This window comes from Rousettus aegyptiacus, unplaced genomic scaffold (assembly GCF_014176215.1).
Source record: "Rousettus aegyptiacus isolate mRouAeg1 unplaced genomic scaffold, mRouAeg1.p scaffold_m13_p_13, whole genome shotgun sequence".
Lineage (NCBI taxonomy): Eukaryota > Metazoa > Chordata > Mammalia > Chiroptera > Pteropodidae > Rousettus > Rousettus aegyptiacus.
This window is the reverse complement of record NW_023416288.1, coordinates 62,035,998-62,060,384: the sequence shown is the minus strand read 5'-3', so window position 1 is coordinate 62,060,384 and position 24,387 is coordinate 62,035,998. Positions and strand designations below refer to the sequence as shown.

The 24,387-nt window shown below is 42.8% G+C and overlaps 1 protein-coding gene across 1 annotated transcript; it reads left to right on the top strand.

The window, feature by feature from the left end:
* Positions 1 to 1,718: 1,718 nt before the first annotated feature.
* Positions 1,719 to 23,479, top strand: CPA2 (carboxypeptidase A2). Its single transcript, XM_016148721.2, has 11 exons — positions 1,719 to 1,855; positions 3,708 to 3,789; positions 4,442 to 4,576; positions 5,711 to 5,806; positions 7,625 to 7,726; positions 9,995 to 10,093; positions 11,413 to 11,523; positions 12,595 to 12,685; positions 14,245 to 14,444; positions 16,490 to 16,574; positions 23,243 to 23,479. The coding sequence occupies exons 1-11, from the start codon at positions 1,752 to 1,754 to the stop codon at positions 23,428 to 23,430; spliced, it is 1,293 nt and encodes a 430-aa protein (XP_016004207.1). The 5' UTR covers positions 1,719 to 1,751; the 3' UTR covers positions 23,431 to 23,479.
* Positions 23,480 to 24,387: the final 908 nt, after the last annotated feature.

Genomic DNA, 24,387 nt, shown 5'->3' with positions numbered 1-24,387 from the left:
AAATACCTCTTTGAGTCCATCTCAGGCATCCCCTCTGCCGCCACCTGCATGCATCATTTAAAATGGAGATTTCTCTAGGAAGCTCCTTACTTGGTTCCCTGCTTAGAATATGACTGCTATGCAACTAATTCCGTAAGGTTCATCACTCTCAATACTGCCTTCATCATCACCTAGCCGCTCAGAAACCCTCCGAGGCTCTCCATTTCCCTTCTGGTCAAGTGTAAACCCCTCTGCTGGGACTGTGAGGCCCTCTACCATCCCGCCCTGCCTTCTCGTATTTTACCTTTCCCACCACACCCAAGGGCAGGTCAATCTGAGTGAGGCACGTTTCCTCCCTAACCCAAATGTGCGCAGTGCATTTTCCCCACCTTCTCCCTTTCTCACGCTTCCCTATTGCCAGAAATCCAGGCTCTCCTCGGCAAATCCTACCTGCCCTAAGACTCAATTCAGACCCCTTCTTTTCCAAGAAACTTTTGCTGTTTCTCCAAGTACACCCATTTCAATTCACGTGGCTACCCTTTACTCCGTAGATGTTGGGGACATGAGGATGAATTATGGCCTCTGTCTCTTGGTTTTCATTTTCTCCCGATGCCTGGGGAAATTAAAAAAACCAAGTGATTTTGGGAGTTTCTTAAACCAAAAACACCAGCTATGTACCTTTTCCTCTTTAAGTAGGTGCCTAAGAATTCTAACCCAGGGAGTCAAAGTGTGTGCAGATAAAGAATTTGACGCACAGAGGGCAGACGAAAATTTCCTTGTGTCTGTAGTTGATCCTTGCTAGACTGAATATAATGTGTGCAAATGACTAATGTAATAACATATGATTCCTAAAAGTAGGTAGGTGTAATTTCTTCTTTTGCAAGGAAGAACAAAGTCAGATTAATGTAGATACATGCTTATACATAAGAGAAGATCGTTTTTGTTTAAAAAAGTATCTGTTTAAAAATCACAATACATGATATGATCTAATCTTTGTTTCAGGAAAAGCTGTAAAACACAGAAATTTAGAAAGATATACACCAAATGGTTTTCTTTGGGTGGAGAAATTACTGGTGATTAAGTAAAACACTTCCATTTTATCTAAACTTTCTATAACAAGCAATTTCATTGTCACAATCAGAAAGACGTTTTCATTTTGGGAAAAAGCACAGAAACGGGGACATCAATTTGGTATAAATGCAGATGGATCACTTTAGAGACGGTTCAAATGGAATACTTAAGGGCCTTCCTGTTTCGTTTTAACATAGCATGAGGACTGGACTGAGCCACATCTAGAGGGAGATTCTGCAGGTGTGGACTGAGTGATTGCAGCATTTCAGGGTAAACATTATCAAAATAAATAAACAAATGAGCAAACTAATGGAATGTGATAGGATGCCCAAGTAATTACTATACATGCTGTGCCCCCCCCCTTTTTTTCTTTCTCAGAGACCCAGAAAGGACTTTAACCTCTAGGTCTATTAATCTGGCTTCTATCAATGAGCAGAGTTAGTAGCATTTTGTAGTCTAAATCATAAATATAGGATTTGCCCTTGTTATATGCTAGTGTTTTTTTTTTTTTCTTTCCATCAAAGTTTGTTATCTCACCGTAGGAATGGAAAATATCACACAGGTGGTATCATACAGGTGGATGTCTACAACCTTGAGAACTTGACCTGCAGGTGGGAATTTTACCATGTGGGAATTCACTTGAGTTCTTAGACTGCTGACATCTCAGCCTTAGCTGTGGTCCCTATAAATAAAGTTCGAGAATGACACTGAATTCTAGACTCTGGGGAAGACCCTGGACCATGAAGTTGATCCTGTTTTTTGGTTCCCTTTTGGGGCATATCTACTGTCGAGTAACATTTGTGGGGTAAGTTACTCTTGATGCCTGTTTGAATTTTGCTTACGTGATTCAGAGTCTCTCACTGGATTATGGAAGAATAAAGGGTGTGAGTGTTCAGCATTTTCAGAATTCTCTTAGATTTAGAGAGGGCATGGTGGAAGTAATAGGAGTGATCAAAAAAAGAGATGAATGACATTTAAAGAAAAATAATGAAAACAACACATATACTCTATTTCTCTCGGTCTTTACTCACTTTCCCCTCTGATGATCAGAACGTAGGGATGTAGAAATAAAGCAGTTTGGCCATTTGTCTCAGCACCATCTCAGTAAGTGATGAGTTACCCCCCCCCCACCACCTCCTTCCTACCTTTCTGGGCTTCATCTTCTCGGCCTCCCCATCTTTAGATCTAGTACCCTGCAGTGGAATCTGATGAACTGGGAGGACCAGCGCTGCATATTTCAGCCCAAATCCAATTCTCATGGCTTTGTAGGATTCATCTTCGCTTCAAAACACTTTGATTCTGAGATTCTATAAAGAGCTTTAGGCAGCATTTCTTAAAGAGTGTTTCAGGGAAATAACGAAGTGGTCAAATAAATTTGGCCCCAAATTGGATATTCAAATAAATCTAGGATTCAGAGAGTTAAATAAACTATAGGATTTCTAGGTACTTTTACTAAATTAGTGTGCATTGTAAATCTATAACAGGGGATCCGGGTGCTGCATCTACCCAGTATTGTTCATTATCGCACTACTCTCCACTTTTTTTTTTTTTTGCTGAGCAACTCATAGGGCTACTATTCTTTAGCACACATACCAAGAAATATTAGCCTAATGCATTACTTTTCCCAGTGCCTTTCCATTTTAAAGGAGGACTCCTGGGAGTCTATGCAATAACCAAAAGGAATGAGACTCAAATGGAAAAATTTTCAGGCCATCTGTCGCAGGTGGATACTTGAAGGCAGGAGAGTCTCGAAGATCCCATTCTACCACTTATGTATTCCACTAGAGTTTATTGGAAATTGCATGGCATTTGGTTTCAGAAGACCTGAATTCTCATCCCTGTTATATGGCTCTTTTTACCAATCCATTCCCTACTGCACAAATGGGAAGGGAAGGGACACAGGAAGTCAGTCTACTTGGAGAAAGGAATAAAAGAGAAACATTTTTTCACCGGGGAAGGGTTGTAAGAATCCAGCTCTACTATCCTACCTTTTTTCTAAGGATAGGCGGTTGCTTAGTTTTTGCAATTTCTCTTTCCTGCCAAGCTGTCCTTGATACCCTTTATTCTTCATTATGTGTATGTGTGCATGAGAGAGAGGCATACCATAATTTTTCGGGGTCTCAATTGTTCCTAGGCATACCCCAAGCTTGGGCTACGTAAATGGGGTTTGGAGGTGGAACTCTGATACATTTCAGTTGGCAACAGCAAAAAAAAAATACCCTAGGTCTACCCAGATGCAAATTTAATTCCTCTTACAAGCACCAAACTAATTATTCCAGTTTTAAAAAACTTATTCCTGAAAAACAAGAACAGACAAATTTTAAAAGCCAATGCTTTATGAGCAGCAGATGTTATTTGAGTATAATCATTAGCTAAGGAAAGGTAACTTAAATGGCATGCTTCCTGTTAGGAGCAGGTACACCTCTTAATTAGTATTTAGATAACATACCCTTGGGGGAAGTAAAGCCATTCTATCAACTCCTCGTTCTGGGGATGTGGGTCAGTGTACTATTTATTAGTTTCTTGATCGTCAAAGAGATTATTATTGACTGCTGCATTAACCCCTTGGCATGTGGAGACTAACAAGAGCAGAAAGCAACAGGAAACAATGTCCAGGCTTTGCTTTTAAGGTCATGATTGTGGTTAATATTCTCTAGAGACCAAGTTCTTGAGATCATACCAAGGAATGAAGAACAAGTAAAAAATCTGGTGGAACTGGAGGCTGAAGAACATCTTCAGGTATCTGTCCTACAGAGGTTTCTGTCTGCCAGAGACTACTCTGCAGTTAGATGTGATGACTGAGATCTCATGCTTTGGACTGTATCTCGTCTTCTCTGACAGCGTATGGAATGCTAACTCATGGGGCCGGGATACAGAAAGTCTGGGCTCTTGTCTCAGCTATGTGACTTGGGCGAGTCACCTATGTTTCCTGTGTCTCATTTTTCCACTCAGTATAATGAGGATAAATAAACCATTCTATCTCACGGGTTTATTGTAAGAATGAAAAGAGAGATTGAAGTTACTTTGAAAATAATTCGCACAACTTTAATGCATTATTTCCCTCCTAAAAGAATTTATAGTATTAATATTCTGTTATGAAATGAATTGGATCGCTTGAATGTCAACTGTTAAAAAAAAAAAACTGCCATAGTTTTAAATAATCTTTTCCTTCTGCCAGTTTTAATATCTGACCACGGGGGAGGTTATAACACATATGCCAATGCTTGGCTATTTAAAAACCCTTTTTACAATACCGTAGTGATTACACAATGATTCCAGACTTGTGGGCTCGAGATAAAATAGATACGAATTGATTTCTTGAAATCTATCAGTGCTGAGCTGTCCATTTCCGTGGGGCACACTCATTGCTTTAGCCTTTTATCCCTTTCAGCTTGATTTCTGGAAGTCACCCACCATCCCAGGGGAGACAGCCCACGTCCGAGTTCCCTTTGTCAATGTCCAGGAAGTCAAAGTTTTCTTGGAGTCCCAGGACATTGCTTATTCCATCATGATTGAAGATGTTCAGGTAATTACCCCCACAGACCACCCTTCCAGAGGCCTGCTGGTCCACATGAACTGAAGGGCTATCATGTTTTATTCTTGGGTACCCTCTGCCAAGGAAGGGCCCCGTGGGTTCCACTATGGCCTACCTGCTGTTTAGGCCACCTGGGGAGACATTCTCTCTCTCTCTCTCTCTCTCTCTCTCTCTTTTGTATTTGACGCAAATAGGAAATGGTAATAAAGAATTTAAGGGAAAGGGCAAAAGAGTCTCCAGCATGAAATATAAAATGCAAACTGATGGGCGTCAGTCAAGGCAGGTAAAAGTAAGGTGTTATTCATCGAGTTTTGAATTGGAGGTTACCTTAGGCCCTGTGTCTGACAGTGGAGCAAAGGTGTAATGGCCACCATAATGAGAAGGCACCTTCGGACCGAAAGACAAAGGAGGCAACTCCAAAAACTAAAACAGAATTTATTATAGGGTAGTTTACTTCAGGGCCAGAGCAGACAGATGGCCCAGCAGTTTTAAGCAAAGTTGTATCAGACCGCTGTTACAGTACCTTTTCCTATAGTATGATTTGGGTCCTAATGATTGGCAAGACAAAGGGACAAAGAGCGCAGTAGTTCCAGGGGCCATACTTCCTGGTGGTCTTGTGACAAGACGACTGTTTATAATCAATACTATTACTATTTTGATATTTATCTGGGTTGTCATGCCATTCCAGATGTTGCTAACAAAAATATTTAGTGCTTCATTTTAAGGAACACCAATAGTTAACTAGAAAGCTTCGATATGCTTGCTAAAGGCTATGAAGTTGGTCAAAGTCACAGAATGAAATTTAAAAATGAAATGAAATGTAGGACACAGAGTTGGTTTTGTTCACATCTATACACCCTGGATTCCCAGATTGGTAGAACGAGCCACAGGACAACCATGGGACTGTCATCCTCTATTTGCAGGATCTGGCTGGCTGGAAGTCCCATTAACGCCCTGTCCACTTTCAGAGTGCCGCCAGAATAAGCGAAAAGCATGACCTCAAAGCCTGTAGCACAAGAAGAGGAATGCTCGGGACTGGGGACATGAGTGTCACCATTTCCTTCACAATTGTAGGTTAAAATGCATTGCTATAAACTAATCATAGGTATGACTGGTTTATCTTAGGTTCTATTGGACAAAGAGAATGAAGAAATGGTATTTAATCAAAAAAGAGAACGGAATGGTAACTTCGACTTTGCGGCTTATCATACCTTGGAAGAGGTAGGTGTCTCAAATTGAACATCAGAGAAATGGACCATTCTCTTCTCAGGTGACAAGACCTATATATTCATGTGGTGATTTAATGGAAATTATTCTCATATTTCCTAACTTCTTTCTGCAAGTTTCCCTAGGATTTCATAGCCAGTGTTAGTGTCACTACCTTAAGTCAGGACCTAAAGCCCACCTGCCCATCCCAGCAGCCATCCCATTATTTCAGAAAGGTCTAGGAGTGTCTTAGGTGAGCATACAAACAGCTTCCCATGCTCGTGCTCTCTGCTCAGGGCCCCCTTGCCGATTTCTGACCCGTGCTGCTCACAAAGCCATTTGAGAAGTATGCTTCATGGCTGTAACTGACGATAGAATCAGGGAACACCTTGGCACCTCTGACTTCCAGCCAAGGGTGGGGTCTCTGCCCAAAGCATCCAGGTCTTAAAATAGTAAAGTCTTGTGTAGTCTTTGCTGTCTTTCCTAATTTCGTTGGTGTGAAGAATGCCCTTTCCTTTTTACCTGGGTCACATGCTGCCTCCTGGCCACTTGAGCAGTGCTGCATTTGCCTTTTTGAGACAGACAGCTTTCCTTTCGCCCACAAGGGTTTATTTGCACGAATTGATTGGGGAATGGAAGATGAGGGGAGTGTACGAGGCACTAGGGATTTGGGATTTTAAGGGGAGAGTTGGGGAATTAGGAAAGAGCCAGAGAGGAAGTATCTGATAGATACTAATTCCTCAAATCGGGAATCATAAAATGCAAAGAACTCTGAAAACAAAATTTCCCCACTTATTTTTCGGTGGCAAAACCTGGCATAATCTAAGCTCATTTGGGGGCAGATCTGACCTGAACTGACTACCCATTCGTGTCAGGGCTAGGCACATTAATATATTTGAATATAGAGCAATGCCGCATGTGTAACATACAGCACTTTCTACCTTCCTAAAGTTCAAAAAAAAAAAAGAAAGAAAGAAAGAAAAAGAAAGAAAGAAAGAAAGAAAGAAAGAAAGAAAGAAAGAAAGAAAGAAAGAAAGAAAGAAAGAAAGAAAAGATCGATCTTAATTTGAAACATGTATGGCCCCTAAAGGTTTCAGATAACGGATCGGAGACCGAAACAGTGAGGGAGAAAAGGGAGCGAGGGAAACAAGAGGCTCGCTCCTTTGTGGGCCTCAGAGATTGGTGTCTGTGTCCTGGAGGACAAATGCTGGCAACAGCTGGAGGAACTGTGTTCCTGCTGTTCACTCTCCAGACACGCCCAAACATGTCTCAATCCCAGCAATGGACACAGCTTGGGTGCCCCAGCTGCACGGAATTTCCATCAACCTTGCGAATAGGCCCCCTTGTAGCTGGCGACAAGTGCATCTGAGACAGGCGCCCTAATGCCCTTTCCTGAACTAGCCTTGCTGCGTTTGGTACCGCCTGCCTCGCTTCTAAACCCACTTTTTTTCTTTTCTTTTCTTTTTTTTGGCGCCACTACCTTTTGTGTCCTTCCGCTAGTGAGGGAGAGCAGCTTCCCGACTGGGGATGCCCCACCTCAGAGCTGGGCTGAGGAAAGCCACAGGGAAGCCAGCGAAGTGCCATTTTGTCTTGAGGACAAAGCTGGAAGGAGCCGGCTCCGCTGCCGCAAAATGGCTTCCCTCGTCCCGGCCCCTGCAGACGCCCAGGGAGTCATCTTTCAGCTTTGCTTCGACTGTCCCTAATCTTACGGCATCTGCCGCGCTGACCTCGCCCCTTTGTCCTGGGGGAATGTAAGGGAGAGGAAAGTCGCTAATGGATACGTCCGATGATTCATTTGCCAATGTGTTTATTTATTCATGTTAAACATTTCAGATTTCCCAAGAAATGGATAACCTCGTGGCTGAGCACCCTGGCCTAGTGAGCACAGTGACTATTGGGTATTCTTTCGAAAAACGGCCCCTGAACGTGCTCAAGGTACACAGGTCGCCGCGGTGGATTTTCCTCCCGATGCTTCTAGAATCCCGCTCCTCCCAGGCGGCCTGTCACTCCCGGCGCTGCCTGCAGAGCGGCTCCTCCCCCTCCCCGCCGACCCCCAACCGGTCCTTGCTGGTTTTGAGTGTGCACCTCCCCACGACCTCCACCCCCTTCCTTTTTCTCTTTCCTGCGCAAATTGACGCAGGTCTGCAGGAGTGAATTAATGCTCTCATCTTGATAGATTCAACTCTCAGGGAACCAGAGACGAACGCGCCAATAGGAACAGAGGGAGGGGGAGGGGGCGCGGGCCCTGGGGTGAGGGGCGGCTGGGGGAGGGGATGCGGGGCCCGGGGTGAGGGGCGGCTGGGGGAGGGGGCGCGGGCCCCGGGGTGAGGGGCGGCTGGAGGAGGGGCCACGGGGGGAGGGCATGCGGGGCCCGAGGTGAGGGGCGGCTGAGGAAGGGGCCGCTGGGGGAGGGGAGCGGGGCAGCTGGGGGCGGGGATGAGGGGCGGCTGACTGGGGGCGGCGCGAGCCCCGGGGTGAGGGGCGACGGGGGGAGGGGGCACGGGCCCCGGGGTGAGGGGCGACGGGGGGAAGGGGCGCGGGCTCCGGGGTGAGGGGCGGCTAGGGGAGGTGGCGCTCGCCTTGGGGTGAGGGGCGGTTTGGGGAGGGGGCCCCAATAGGAGGGGTTGCGGGGCCCGCGGTGAGGGGCGGCTATGGGAGGGGGAGCGGGGCCTGGGGTGAGGTGGGGGGACTAGGGGAGGTATTCGATAATTAATCAAGCTAGGAGTTCTGTGCCTTGTTTCTCTTTCTTTCCCTTTTTCTTTTTGTAAAGCGAGAGATTAAAAAAAAAAAAAAAGCGCCAAGTACTCGCCCGAGACGCATTTAAAAAAAGGGTTCCCGCAGTGTGCGAAAGAATGACGGGCGACTAAATCGCAAAGGCAAATGCCCAGAAACGCAGGCATTTTTTAGGAGCTCGCTGAAAAAGATTAAGGTTTTACTTTAACCTGTGACCTCTAACAGCCTTAGTGCTGATAATTTCGAGCTTTTTCACTTTGCCCTGAAAAAGTGAAAATTATTTCCCGATTTCCTAGAAAGAGTTTGCTAAGAAAAAAAAAAAGTGTCACAACTCCCTGCTAAATTTGGAAACGTTATGGCTGTGAACCAACGGACTCGTTGGGACAGATGGATTTCTCCAGAGTGTTTTTCTCAAAGCAGGCCTGAGAGGAGTGGTTTGCCTACTTTATTGACACCGGGCTACATTTGCTAATATTTACTACCTTCTTTTTAAAAATTTCCTCTTGCCCTTTTCTCCTGCATCTGGGCCAGGAAACCGCAGTTTCTCATCCCTCTTGGATTCCCCCTCTTCCCCCCCGTGATTCGTGGTTGAGAATGTTATGTGTTTTTGAAAGTTCCCTTGCTTTTTAACATTTGAGCTCTAGAGGAAAAAGCACGAAACACCTTCAACTAAAACTCTCAAAACCCGTGAACTGTAATTTTAAGCAAAGATTTGCATTTCTCATTTACCTTATCTGCTATGTTTAGAGTGCTGCACAGAGATAGAAGTTGATGGTGCAAAAATAATCTTTTCCTCCCCATTTACTGATCCAATTGGCAAAGCTACTGCTCCAAATAAAACTGAGTCACTTAGATCATAAAATTTAAACTCTGGAATGGACCTCCAGAGTCAAACGACTGTTCATGTGAAGGACTCAAAAGGTTATCATGAGCATTTTTATTACAAAAATAACGCAATCATGGCATAAAATTGGAAAATGGAGAAACAAACCCCTCCAAAAAAATCCCATATTCCTAATTCCACAACAATGGAATGAAGGCTATTAACATGTTGCTATATATCTATTTCTTTTCTCTCGTCCTCTCCCTTTTTATGTTTGCATACATATATGTGTACACAAATTAACCTTTTAAAAATAAAATGGCATATTCTGTAATCTGTTTTTTAAAGTTTGCAACATACGATGAACATATTTTCACGTTAGTGCGTTCTCTGCAACAATTTTTTACAGACGGAAGAAGAAAAAGTCTATGCCGTCCTCGTTAGCCTGCACTTACGCTTACATTGAAACGGGGACGGAAAAAAATCACGTTGAGAGGAGTTAATCGATAGCCTCACTGTCTACACCTCTTCCTTCTCTCTCAATCACATCAAGTATAGAAAGAGGGACAGACAAGGCCCCAGGGAAAAGAGAGGAGACTGGAAACCTGCAGCGGTAGAGCGTTCACATTTTCACGCTTCTTTTGCAGTTCAGCACCGGAGGAGACAAGCCGGCCATTTGGCTAGATGCCGGGATCCATGCTCGAGAGTGGGTTACACAAGCTACTGCATTGTGGACGGCAAATAAGGTCGTTTTGCCTAAAATTAAGCAATTACTTTGTCTTTCTAATATCAGACCCCAGCTAGCCTCACAACAGTCCCTGTGGTCCTAACGGCTGACTGCTTCCAGCCCAAGCCCTCCTCTTGTTACACAGGCAGGATACAGATGTATTCAATCTTTTTTGGTATTGTCCCACCCAGTACCCTGGCACTCTCTCTGGCGAGCCACTGTGTGTTCTGTTAAAAGAAAGAGCGAGCTAGAAGAGATTGAGAGGGTAGCAAGGAAGGACTGCGGGAGTCAGATTTCAGCATAAAAACAGACTAGAGAAAAATGTTTTGCTGCCTTGAATTCTCAGGGCTGAAGCACAATGTGCCGGAAATCTATAAAATCACAAAAGGGGCTCAGATGGAAAATAAACAGGTGCTAAGAGAGTTTACTCTGACCTACAGAGCCAAACTGGAATTAGTTAAGGGTTTTTGGTGGTTCTGAAAAATTTCCAAATCTGATTTTGAAGTTAGGGTGCAGCGATACCCCTCTTCCACATGTTCATTGGAATTAGAGTCAGGGCACCAGCCTGGGTGTGACCTCATCTGGTAATTCTTAAGTGATTCAAAAATGACACGCTATAAATTAGAATGTTAATTCATGAGCAAAGGAAATCAATCCACATCAGATCATTCAAGCATGTGCAACCACATGCATACTGACTGATACATTTTCCCTTCAATTAAAATGCGGTTACCTTTAGGGTATTATGAAATGGATATTTAACAGTTGAATAATAATGCCTTAGGATGGCTGAGCACAGGAAATGAATAAATTTTAATCCAGCAAAAACTTCAACTCTACTGCAATTGACGGCAAGTAGAAATTTAATTCCCCAAGAGGAATTTAACTGGTTCTCTGTATCTTCAGAAAAGTCTCTGTATATTTAAGTTAATGTTGGTCGTGAGTTGTTTTGGAAAGCTACCTTGTGTGGTCATTAAGGTAAACGGCAAAAATTTCTTTGGTTCATAGATCCCTATAAGCCACATACACCGTTGCCAACCATTGCAAAATGCTTCACCAGAATTAATAGGAAGAATTCTGCTTTTGAGGGAGAATGGATAAGTGATAGCTGACTTTTATTTCAAATAAGTAAATAATTCTGACCAGAAATAAATGTATAGACACTGGCATATGAAACATACTAATACTGCAGGAGATTGGACTATAGTCCTGGAAGAGCCGTTGATCAGCAATGATAGCTAGTTCGTGTTTGGAAAAAACACATCGCCTTAATATTCTATCCTGTGTTCTCTGGGAAAGGGAAGGTGTGAGATTGACATATATGTTGTCTCTGCTCAGATTGCCTCTGATTATGGAAATGATCCATCCATCACTTCCATTTTGGACACAATGGATATCTTCTTGCTGCCCGTCACAAACCCTGATGGATATGTGTACTCACAAACCAAAGTAAGCCCGGGCTTTTTCTCTTCAAACAAGAATCTAGGGAGATGTGTAAGAACTTCAAAAATAAATAAAAGTAATCCTTCTGTTCTTGATTTACCTGAAACAGAATGAGTAATCTCTCAGTAGTGGCTCTGAATTGAGGCAAATAGTAGAGTTTATAATCACTTCTTATTCCAACACACGGTGTCTTCACATATTGCTTGCGTCAGAGCCCATTTCAGTTGTTAGGCTGGGCTATTAGACTTAGTGTTCAGTGTGAGTCACCTAGGAGATTTGTTCCAATTATCTCTGTGTTTTTGTGGCAGGATTGATAGAAAAGAAGAGGCGGATGTTACCTGCTGACAATTAGATTTGCGGCAGGATTTAGGTAGGCAGTACAATGCATCTAACATTTTACTTTAACTCTGTAGAAGAAATCCTCTGAGTATTACTAAAAGGAGTTATGTAGTTCTTTTCTTCCTTTAAAAATCTCATTACAAAACACCATTGTGGCAACCGTGACCCCATGTATGTTCAAAATGAATCAGAGCTTCGAGTTTATTTTTGGAGAGATCTGACTAGATAGCATTTTTCAGTGTGTGTTCAAAAGGAACTCGTACAAATAATAGTACTCATGAGATACCCTATGAATAAAGTTTCCACACTGAAGTTTAGGAAATACTTTGCACTGTATCCCTCTCTTGGAGCTTCATAAAAATATTAAAGCATTAAAAACCTTTAGAAGTTCTGAAGTAAATTAGCCAATTTAGCTTTGTATTTCCCCCAAAATATTCTATTACAGAACCCTTGTGCTCTCCCCCACTTTTTTTTTGGTTGTTAACATGTAATAGAACTGATGTTCTATGAATATGGTTTGGCAGTATTGATTTGAGATGAAGGAATATCTACTCACTGGTGATGCGAGAAGTTCCAGGCAGAACTGCATACGAGGACTATTTGACACCTCTGTGGCAAGGGAAATTAGTGTAGCTCCAGAGGGGCCTTGGGGAGGGAGCGAGGGAAATTAACAGAATTCTAAAGGGACCTCATCAGGCTCAATGACCGGCTCCCCGCCCCCCATATTCTCTTTTAAAGAATCGTATGTGGCGGAAGACCCGGTCCAAGGTATCTGGAGGATTCTGTGTTGGTGTCGATCCTAACCGGAACTGGGACGCAGGTTTTGGAGGTGAGCGCAGGGACTTGCCCCAGGGCTGGTCAGACGTCTGGCCAATTAGCTATTTTGCGTGGCTCTGGAGTGCTGTCAGCCCGCTAAGCCCATTCAGGATTCGAGCCATTTAAAAACCTATTTGAAAAACACTTAACTAAGTTCCCTTCACAGGCGCGCAGTGCTGTCACAGAGCTCTGAGCAGCATTTAATATATTTTGTCTCACATCTTGGTTTTCCCACAAGCTGTAGCCCACCTCGGCTTCTGAGCTCTCAGAGTGAGGCTTTGCGCAATGGCGGGAGGCCTCCGGAAGCCCCGAACCAACCACCAGAGGGGGTTAGCATCTATTCAAAGGAGAAGCATTACATCATCTATGGATGCTTCGAGAAAGAAAACTGAAGAAGTACAAATAGGATTAAGAAATTGATTTTCAAAATAGATTCAAAGGGAAAATATTAGCTTGCTGCTCTGGCTTTGTTGACTTGCTCAGTGGCAGGCTGGTTGGGGGGGCTCCTTCATGCTTTTGACTGTCAGATAAAACTCCTTATTGTTCTCTAATCACAGAAGGGAAATTTGTTTGTTTTTTCCTTACTAGATATGATAGCAGTGAGATAAGAAACTATCTTTTTCACTGTAGTATTCCTAACACCGTGTCTGGGACATAGAAGGCAATCACTAAATATTTGTAAGACAAATAAATTAATGAGATTCATTGAACCAAGAAAGAACACACTAGGGAATTGTGACAGGATATGGATGAGTGGCAACTTCATTCATTGCTTTTACAATAGTTTTTTTTTTTTTTTTAGTGTCGAGAAAAAAAAAATCAAAGCATCAGATCCAAAATATTGAACAATGCCCAGCAATTCAATGTCAATTTCCCCCCCCCCCGCCCTGAAATGTTGTTCTTATAAAATAATTCTAAAATAAGGTGACAGGTTGTATTTATCCTTTGTCCATATCACTTAGAGGCCCTGAGGAGTCCAAGCCCCTACCCATCCCATCAGAGTTTCTCTAGCATTCAGGGCCCTTGCCAGGCCACAGTGGACCCACTTCAGTGGTCATGAGTAACTCCAGTTGCTGAAAAAATCAAGGCCAAAGGTGGCCTTGTTGTCGAATGTAGTTGTATTTTCCTCACTGTAAGAAAGGGTGTCAGAGGTTCCTTGCATTTGTAGCTTTGTGACTTAGACATACAGATGCATAGAATCTTCTACTCTTGGACTCTAAGAATTGGAAGAAATCCCAGAAAGTGAGCTTGCTCAACTCCCACCCAATGCAGGAATTCCATCTATAATATTAAATCTTGCTTTTCTTCCAACAACTCCCACAGAGAGGAGATGATCTAATTTGATAGCTCTTTCTGCCATAAAGAGGAGCCATATTTTTAAAGAAGAGAGAGGTCCAGAATCACTTCAGTTAGGCTTCCTGACTCTGCCTTTGGGTAGTGACTCGCTCTAAACACAGTGACAGCCTTGCTCTGATTTCCAGAGCTGGAACTTGGTGATGCGTGGTATCCGCCTCCATATAGTGTCTCCTTAAAGCTCGCTGTTCTCACTGGCTGCCTTCTGTATCCCGTCAGGACCTGGAGCCAGCAGCAACCCTTGCTCTGATTCATACCATGGACCCAGTGCCAACTCTGAAGTTGAAGTAAAATCCATAGTGAACTTCATCAAGAGTCATGGAAAAGTCAAGGCTTTCATTACCCTCCACAGCTATTCCCAGCTGCTGATGTTCCCCTACGGGTATAAATGTACCAAGTCAGATGACTTTGATGAGCTGGTGAGTTTCTGAAACTTCATTTCAGCTCAGCTACAAACATCAATTGTGTGGGCAAGTAAGTCTCAGTTATAAAGTTAGGTACTGAGATGGACCTGTACTATATAGGTTATATAGATGCATAAGATATAATACGTCTAACCACTGACACGATTGTGATGGAGACTTTCCTGAATTAAGTTTCTTTGGGAAGTAGAATTCATGAAATTATTATTGCCTTAATCTAGACAAGTAGGACCCTGATTTGAACATAAGCTCTCAGGATGTGCTTTTTGTTACTTAGGAAATAACCGTTTGGATTTGAACCTGAGGGTCTTGGATCTGTAGTCAGAAGCTCTATGCTAAGAAATGTTGTCTCCCAGCTACTTGCCTAAGACCTTCCTGGTGCCTTTGACTCTATGACCTGACATCATGTTGCACAGGTGTATGATGTTGGGTGTAAAGCACTCACTTCCCTAACTTGGTATCTTCCATTATCTTTCCTGTTTCAGGAATAAGTAAACTGATGGGAGCCTTAAGTCAGATGGTGACATGTTACAGGGCTGCTGACATCTGAGCAAGAACTATCCCCAGCTAAAGAGAATGTGCAAATATTTCCAATTTGGTTGTTAGGCTTGGTTTTTGAAATTTGTATGTAGAGATAAGCCCTGAGATGGGGCCTTTTGGTCAGTTTACTTTCAAATAGATTATTGTCAACAGCTCTTGGCAGAAATAAAATAGATTGTTCCAGTTCAGGTGTATCTTACATCTCATCAGTTTGATTTTAGCACTATAGGACAGTTATCAAGGTTTCGATGGTGAGTATTACCACTCAAAGTCGAATTGGGGGGCAAAAGAATGTCAGGTTTGAAAAGAACCTAAAAGATACTTTTACTAGACCTAGATCGTCTTAAAATTTCCAAAACTGGTGGTCAAAACTCTGCCAGATAGTCGTTCAGCCTATGGTTGGATGGCTTTCTGCTTTCAAAGGAGACTGTTCCTCGTTGGGGCATATTTGATTATCTGCATTCTTCCTTAACAGAGAGGCAATACCACCTCCTTATGGTTTCCCCCTACCAGCCCTGATGTATCATTAGGCTCCATGGAGCAAGTTTGTTTCCTTTTGAGAGGCAAATCCATTAATTACTTGAAGACCAGGAACCTGCTTCTCCTAGGTTTTTCCTTATCTCTACTAAATACCCCCAATTCTTTCAAGCACTCACAATGTGGTTCCAAGTTTCCAGACCCGCAGGTCACTATTTTCTGCACATGCGTTGGTTTGTCTGCGTTCTTCAAGAGCAGCTCCCAGAAGTGAGTGTAAGACTTGTGCTGGGGGTTAACCAACGTGGCAGTGTGACCATAACTGCCTTTGTGCAGATTGCACACTTCTGCTTATGCAGTTGAGGGTCACAGGTTTTCGGCAGTGGGAATGTACCATTGACTAATGTTGGGCTTATTGACAGCTGAAACCCCTAGGCTCAGAGGATTCTGCCGAGCCAGGTTTCCCCCATCTGGTAGTTGTTTTCCTGGACCCAAGTTCAGAACCTTACATTTATTCCTAGCAAGAATAGTAAAGCCTCAATTGGTCAAAATTGGAACCCTCAAATAATGGAAAATATTTTGCTGAGCTCTACTTCTTGGAAAAAGAGACAATTATAGGGAAATAAGCCAATGTAAGGATCTAGCAAAAAAAAAAAGTTAACTTCCTAGGTACATCCTGGGGTCAGTACACATTCTGTTGAACCCCTTACTCCCACCCTATTTCCATCCACAACCCTGAACAAGGAGAGCTAGTGACAAAATAATGACCCTGGGTCATTATTAATGCAAACACCTGGATCAAATAAGCAACGAGCGTGTTCGTGTTGTCCTTTCAAAGCCAACAAAAGTGAACTTGTGCTTGCTTCTTAGTGAAAATGTTTGCAGCAAAAAGGGCGTTGCGCTTAAGCCTCAGTTAATCGGAGCGTCCAGTTAATCAGACTGTCCCATTTCACATTCTGCTGTGGGACATCTGTTCTTCCAAGAGACAAACGTTACTTATCCACCTTTCTTTGGTTCCCTCACTCTAGAATGAAGTGGCCCAAGAGGCTTCCCAATCTCTGACAAGCCTACACGGTACCAAGTACAAAGTGGGACCTATCTGCTCAGTCATCTGTAAGTATCGAACATGTTTTTACCAATAAACCACTAAGGATAGCAAAAAACCCTGTGGTTTTGGGCCAAAGCCTTTAAATGCCCTGATGTGAAATAGATAGGCCTTCCTGCATGAAACCCAGCCTTACCGGTTTTCCTCAGTAAGGCTAGGTCTCCTCCATAAGATATTTACTATGCGACATCTAGAACAAAGGACTTTCTACATATTGGAGTTGTGTGGTCTCTGCCCCACTCGTCCCAGTCCTTACAGCTCACCTTCATCATGTGGAATCTCTCCCTGAAAATGGGCCTTTATCAAGACCTGGTTCTAAATTATGCTTTTGTTGGCTAAGAGGGTCTCACACCCTGAGTAATCCCACGTACTGTGTGTGGGGACAGAATAGGAGTGACTTTTTAAAAGGACCCAGGCGGCTCAGTGGATAGACTCTGTTGCAGCCATTTGCCCATGCAGAGTTTGGGAAGCCAAAGAAGAGGACAATATCAGGAATAAAGCTGGAGAGCCTGCACTCAGATTTCCTGAAACTCCCCTCTCCCACGGCAGATTGGAATAAAAACAGGAAACAACTGCAGTGCTATGGGAAATCCTAATGCACTTCATGCAGATTCTGCGTCCCCCAGAGCAATCCCCCCAGTTCCTTATGGACACAGCCAGAAACTCAGGACCCCACCGTTGAATGCCCAGGAGTTCCCTAGCACTCCCATGCGCATGGATCCTTTGGAAACAAATGCCTCTTGGAGGCAGCATACTTTTATTCAGCATCTACTATGTGCTAATTAATATGTCAAGTGCTAGAGACATAATGAACCCACAGAGAATTCACTGTTTCATGTGGGAAATGAACAGGAAGTCAATGAACTCTAGTATGATATTTGCAATAGAAGACTAAAAATGCTACAAAAGTTGTTGAAGGTTGGAAGGATTTGACAGTGGCAGAGTGAGGAAAATCTTCATATAGGAAGAGGGCGGGATTTTGAAGGCTGCTCGCCAGATAGCTACAGAAGGGGAAAGGGAATGGTACATTCTGGCTCTTTGCAGCACATGCAAAGGCACAGAAGTATGAATCTTTGTGGTGGGCTCTGTGAACTACAAGGAGGTTTGGGACTGCTGGAATGAAAGTGGAAAGAAGGGGATTTGGGGAGGTTCAGGTTTTTGTGTGCCATCCATGTTAAGGAGTTTAGGCCTTAACTCAAGGATTCTGGAAACCATTGGAGGGTTTTCAGCAGTGAGTGCGTCAGGGCATTGTGTTTTAGATAAAACATGTTAGTCTCAATGTGGAGGGTGGAGCAATAATGGACCGTAAGTAGGAACATCCCGTAGCAAGAATGGGAAGACTTTAAGGGAGAGATGGTGGCCAGCATTAAAGCAGTGCCAATAAAGATGGAAGGGAAGGGGGACATTTGGGAGGTAAAAGCAAAAACCTTTTGCCATTTACTGGATGTGAAGAGTTTTTCACTGAAGGACATTGAACAGTGCCATTAACTGAGGGAGACATCTAGGAAGGTGAAGTGGGTGAGGTTGGAAAGATAAGGAGTTCTGTTCCGGAAATTTTGAGGTTTTCAAATGGAGATGTTCTACAGACTTTGGGCAATTAAGTTAGGTATTAAATCTGGGTTTGGTATCGTGGGCTTTTAGCACAAGTGATGCCATTTTGGGCATGTGGCTCTTCCTTTTAACACTAGTGTGGGGTGGAAGAAATTTTTCTATCCTCCAGGTTTTTTCAGCTGGTCTAATAAATAGACATGAGATAGATCGACAAGAGAAAATGACCAGATTTAATTACATACATATGTATGGGAACCCCACATACATGAGTCAGAGACCCCACATTTTTGGCAGAAAGGAAAACTGAGATATATGTGACATTTTGAGCTAAAGATCACCTTGGGGCTTCAGAGGGGAGAGAGGGTGATTGCAGGATGATAAAAAGAGCAGATGTTCTGTAATTAGAGGTCAAAAAATGGTTATCTCTGATAATCTCTTATTATGGACAATGTCCCTAAATCAGATTCTTCTAGGTAGTTAATCAGGGAGGGCCGAAATTTCTCTTGAGCCTGCAGGGTCTTGGTTGCCTTTAGCTCAGAACAATTTACATACCACAGAGGCACATCTTGAGGTAACTCGTTCTGAACCCTTACACGAACTTATTATCAGTGACTTTAACCAGAGCAATCCCAGAAGAGTGGCAAGAGTTGCTGGAGGAGTAGAGGGATGGGGCCTAGGGGACCCTGGTGAGTAGACCACACTTCAGAGGAGCCTAGATGAGGAGAGAGAACAGAGGATTTCGGTTTTATTTTTTTTATATTTTATTTTTTTAAGACAAAAGACGTATATACTGGCTGTGGGAAAGGATTAAGAGAGGGAGAGGTGAAAGATACAGGAGAGACAAGAAATGACCAGATGTAGTATTGCTCCAGAGAAGAAACCCAAGAAGGGGGCGAGCAGAAGTTGGCAGACTGGGCTTGAACAAGCAGGCGAACCATCTGCAGACATGCTGGGGGCAGAGACGTAGGCACATCTGTGTGAGGGTGCTGGCAGGAATCTGAGGGAATGCGCACTCTTGAGTCTGGGTTTTTTTTAATGGGAATTGTTAAAAAACAAAATTCAACCAAGTAAATTCGAAGATCTAATTGGCTTTTTTAAACAATTCATGAATTGGGCAGCATTCCATCGAGCAACTAGCTCTGGGGGTTATACAAATTGGAAGTTTTTTATAGGCAGAAAATGGGTGGAACTAGGAAGTAAAGAGTGGGTTACCCCAGGCGAGGACACATTTTTTTCAGGGAAGGCTGGGGGTCTTCTCAGGCAGATGACCTCACTAGTGTGGATCAGGAAACTCCACACTGATTCGTTTAAAATGCCACGCCTGGGAGAGGCTGAAACTGCAGTCAGGTTTGGTATTAAATCTAGGTTTGGAATCATGGGCTTTTAGCACAAGTGATGCCATTTTGGGCCTGTGATTTTCTCTTTAATGGAGTTGTGGCGAGCAGAGAAGTAATAATTTACTCATATGTAGAATACTTAATAGAAATCTAGAAACTACCGATCTGGTACTATTTCAGATCCTGAAAGTTCTTTTTTCCAGATTATGATTTTTTTTGTTTTCTATTATGATATATTTTTAAAATGTCATAGAACAAAAGAATCCAATAACTGTCCTATTTTATTATCAGTTTTACTTTCATTAATGATTTTTTTAACAAACAGTAATATATTTATCTAGTTTGTCAATATAGGAATGTCCAAACCTGTTGAGAATTTTTATAATAATTTATTTATGCCAAACAATATGCATAGAGGCAAGAGACCAACAGACTGGAGAAAATGCTTCAGACAGTAACAGTGTGCCGTTTCTTTTATGTATTTAAGATATGGAAGATTACATGAAGGTGAGAGAAGGCAAGGCTGGAGATGGATTACAAAATAATTAAGATTATGTGCTCTTTTGAGGGTGGTCATACTTTAGAAGGAGGAGTCTGAAAGGGGGCAGCTCAAAGGCATGTTAACCTAGATGCACAGACACAATGGACAGGACTCGCTTAAGGCGAAGAGGAAGCTTTTGCTAAAGAAGTTTCATGCCTGGGGCTTGACTACCCATCCAGACCTGCCCAGTTAGGAATTTATGATTGGGTCACCCTGCGAGGTGACTTTCCGTAGAACCTCTTTTTCATCCACAAATGGTGACCAGTGTCTGTGTTCTACTTCAAGTCCAGCTTTTTCCGGTTAACATTATTTCCTGTATAGCTTTATATTTTTCCACTCTAGATATTTGTCACTCTATTATAGTGCTATATGCCAGTTATTGGGCCTTTGGATTGTTTAAACTTTTTTCTCTTTTTACAAAAGTTAATTATTTTTATGGTGACATTAGTTAACAAAATCTAATAAGTTTCAGCTGTACACTTCAACAGTGAGGAATATATATATTTACACTGTGTGTTCACCTCCCATAGTTAGATTTCTTTCTGTCACCACATATTTGGCCCCCTTTACCCCATCAACCTGCCCCCTCCTTCCTCCCTTGTACCCTCTGGTAACCACTAGTCTATTGTCCATGTTCATGAGTCTCTGTTTGCTTGTCCAGTTCATTTGTTGCCTTTAGGTTTATATTCCACATATGAGTGATATCATGTGATTTTCGGTTTTTTTTCTGTCTGGCTTATTTTGCTTAGCATGATTATCTCGAGGTCCACCCATGAGCTTTTTTCTAAATAGCGCCGTTCTGAACATACTGGTACAAACCCCGTTTTCTTTCGGATCTCTTTGGTTTCGACTTCCAGGGCAGGGTTACCAGGTCAAATGGAGTGAACAGCTTTGGAGTTCTTGTCACATGTGTTTTAGGTTATTCTCTGGGAAGACTGAATTTACAGTCGCCCAGATCTTTTCACCATATTGCATGTGGGATTGTCCCTCCCGTTAGTGGGGGAACACCCAGGGAGGAGGCCTTCTGAGTGGCGGCATTGGGGAGGAAGGTCATCATGGCCACTTAAGGCTGAAGAATGCATGTTTTCCCTGGTTGGCAGTCTCTAAGTGGAAGCTGGAGTTTGAAATGTCCTCAGAATGTCATCATATGCCCCTGAGACCCTCAAATGGAGTTTCGGTCTATGAGGAATCTAGTTTTTCACCTTCCTTAGCTGAGATATTTACAAGTAAAGTAGACCTTGGCAGGCTGAGGTTTTGTCTGTTTTTCTTGGTAAGGTCACAGATAATGAAGATGCTTTTAATAAGGAAAGACAAGTATATCAGACAAGTATAGGGTTTGCTGTCTGATCTTTTGGAACCTGACCATTAGTGGTCAAGCAAGTTCTGGCTACATCTCTGCAGAGAGCTGACTCTGTTATCTTTCATCCTGGCCTCCTTTCAGTTTGGATAAACACTGCCTCTAGGAACTAGTCCCAATTAAGTACTTTTTGCTTCCTGCCCTAAACTGGTATGCAGCTCTGGGCCGAGCACCTATTTCACTCCACCCAAGAGGTGGCTGGACTTCTGGTGTGGGTGAGACATCTCCTGGGCAGTTTCTCATCTGGAAAGGGCTATGAGGAGCTACAGCACATTAGGTGTTTGGTCCAGGAGAAGTCGTTACTTGAGTTCTTCCTAAGAGAGGGGGAAAAAATAGACCTTGGGGACAAGGGCTTGGGTTTGAGTTGTAGGTCTGTCAATTTGGAACCTTGGGCAAGTCATTTATCCTTCCTTGGTTTCTTCCTCTGTGAAATGGGTTGACAAGAGGCTCAAAAGGTAGAATGTGGAATGAAAGGTTTACTAACTCCAAGGCACTGTGTAAATGTTCTGTGATAGTTTTCTGGTGGATGACGCTCCTCCAGATATCTCTGATTCTTAATGTGGTCCAACTTTTTTGATAGTATCCTAGCATTTATTCATAATGATAGTTGTCATCATATTTATTGAATGCCTACTCTAATACATTATCCTAGTTCTTTCACTTAATGTCTCTGAACTTCAGTTTCCTCATCTGCAAAATGGAAATAATATTAGTATCTACCTTGTACCCAAATGGGGATTAAATGAACCAATTTAGTGTAGTGCCTAACACATTTAGTAAGCAAGCACTCAATAAGTGTTAGAATCATAAACATTATAGTATCCCATTTAATTCTCACTCTTCTATGGAATAAGTAGTATTGTTATCCCTATTTGATGGATGAACCATTTGGTACTCAATGAAGTAAGTGACATCCCTTAGGTCATTCAGCTAGTTTGCAGAATCAGGATTCAATCAATTACTGAAGCCAGTAATCCTTCCACTGTGGACTTATTAGTGAGATTGGCTATGTCACGTAGCCACACCAAAGGCATAAGTTAGTAATTTTGGTACCCAGAAAGGTTCAGTTCAAGTCAGCAACCATTCAGTATTTGTTATTTATAAGGTGCTACTACAGCTGCTGTGAGTGAAGGCAAAGACACAAGTCACTGGAGTAGTTCGTAGTGCTAATCCACATTAACCACTAGCCCTGCTCCTCCCTGGTACAACCTCCCTGGTCTTCCCCTTTGTCAACCCAGTTCTCAGGGACTAGGCGATTTCCTGCATCTCCACCCCAGCTGTCCCCTCCCTTTGACCTCTACTTACTCTCCCTGGGCGGGGCCTTAGAGCTCATCATCATCAGTCAGCTCTTCCTGAGTCACGATTGCCCCAAGTCTTTGTGGGTTGATGCCACCTTGCTTCATCATCTGTCATGTCAGCAGCCACACATGGCACAGGTGCACATTACTCTATTGATTGAACTCATCACACATGAGTACTGGGCAGGGATCAAATTTTTCCTCTATTTATAATCCCTCCTTTCCCACTAGAGAAAACAATATCTATGCCAAGCACTCTTCTAAAGAAGGAAGTAGGCCTACTAAAGGTGTAGAAGATGCCGATTAGGAGAGCAGGCAGGATTCCAAATGAGCAGGTAAAGCCAGAATCTCTTAAGAACACCAGAGGAATGCTAAGCATAGGGTCCATTTACATGATGCCTTTTGCTTTTCAAATCAATCTTGTATTTTTTCATAAGCTTGACCCCCTACTAAGCAATCCCTGCTCTCGAGGTCCATACAGATAGGGGCCTAACTTATCTTTGATAAAAGTGGAACTTAACACAGAGATTGTGTAGCTCTGAGAGGCCAGTGGGAGCAGCATAACCAGTCTTTATTCTCATTTGCCCTTTAGACCAAGCCAGTGGAGGAAGCATTGACTGGGCCTATGACTCTGGCATCAAATACTCATTTGCGTTTGAACTGAGAGACACCGGTCGATATGGCTTCCTCCTGCCTGCCAAGCAGATCTTACCCACGGCTGAAGAGACCTGGCTTGGCTTGAAGACAATCATGGAGCATGTTCGAGATCACCCGTATTAGGGCTCTGGGGCAACAAACACCATTAAAAGCTCTCTAGTTTGAAGCAAAATTGGGTGGCGAGTATTCCTCTTTCTAATTCCTATTTAGGAGGATTATTTCTTACATTTTTGTTGCCTTAAAACATAGCAAGCCACTGAGCTGTACCCCTTCATCTTTTTTTTTTTTTAAAATCCATTGTTTAGTAAAATGCTCCAAAATCCTTCCAATATTTTAAACAAATTGTGGTAAGATATACATATTTACCATTTTAACCATTTTTAAGTGTACAATTCAGTGGCATTCGGTACATTTGTAATGCTGGGCGATTATCACCACCATCCATGTCCAGAACTATTTCATCATCCTGGATGGAAACCGTGTACCCCTTGAACAATAACTCCCCATTTTCCCTCCCTCCAGCCCTGAGAACCTCTACTTTCTGTCTCTATGAATTTGTCCATTCTAGGTACCACACATAAATGGAATCGTAGTATTTGTCCTTTTGTGACTGGTTTATTTTACATAGCAAAACGTTTTTGAGTTTTGTCCATGTTGTGGCATGTGTCAGCTTCTTCATCTTAATACAGTATCATTTTAGAGTTAGAAAGGGATTTTTATGTTCATTTACTCAGTAAATACTAATTAAGCAACTACATAGTTCCAGGTGTCATGTAGATGCAGTGTCCTTTGGTTCCATTGTTCCCTTTGCTTTTCCATTTCTGGTGTGCTGCATTACAAAATCTGGTGGGGTCCCAAATCAATGGTACTCCTTCCTGGTTGCCCCATCAAGTCTCAGATTCCATATAATTTCTCTGTAGACATTCACTTCGATTAGGGGTTTAGATTTTCTTCGTGTTGATGGTTTTTCCTGGCAGAAAAGGGTGGGAGGTGAATTTTAGCCTGCCTAGAAATCTGGGTACTAGATTCTTTAGCTTGCATTTCTTGCAGGTTCAGGTCTCCTCTCCTCTCGTTACTAAT

Coding starts and splice junctions, on each gene's coding strand:
- CPA2 (XM_016148721.2), top strand. CDS start 1,752: ATGACACTGAATTCTAGACTCTGGGGAAGACCCTGGACCATGAAGTTG. Junction 1,856..3,707: donor TGTCGAGTAACATTTGTGGG/GTAAGTTACTCT, acceptor AATATTCTCTAG/AGACCAAGTTCTTGAGATCA. Junction 12,686..14,244: donor CTGGGACGCAGGTTTTGGAG/GTGAGCGCAGGG, acceptor GTATCCCGTCAG/GACCTGGAGCCAGCAGCAAC.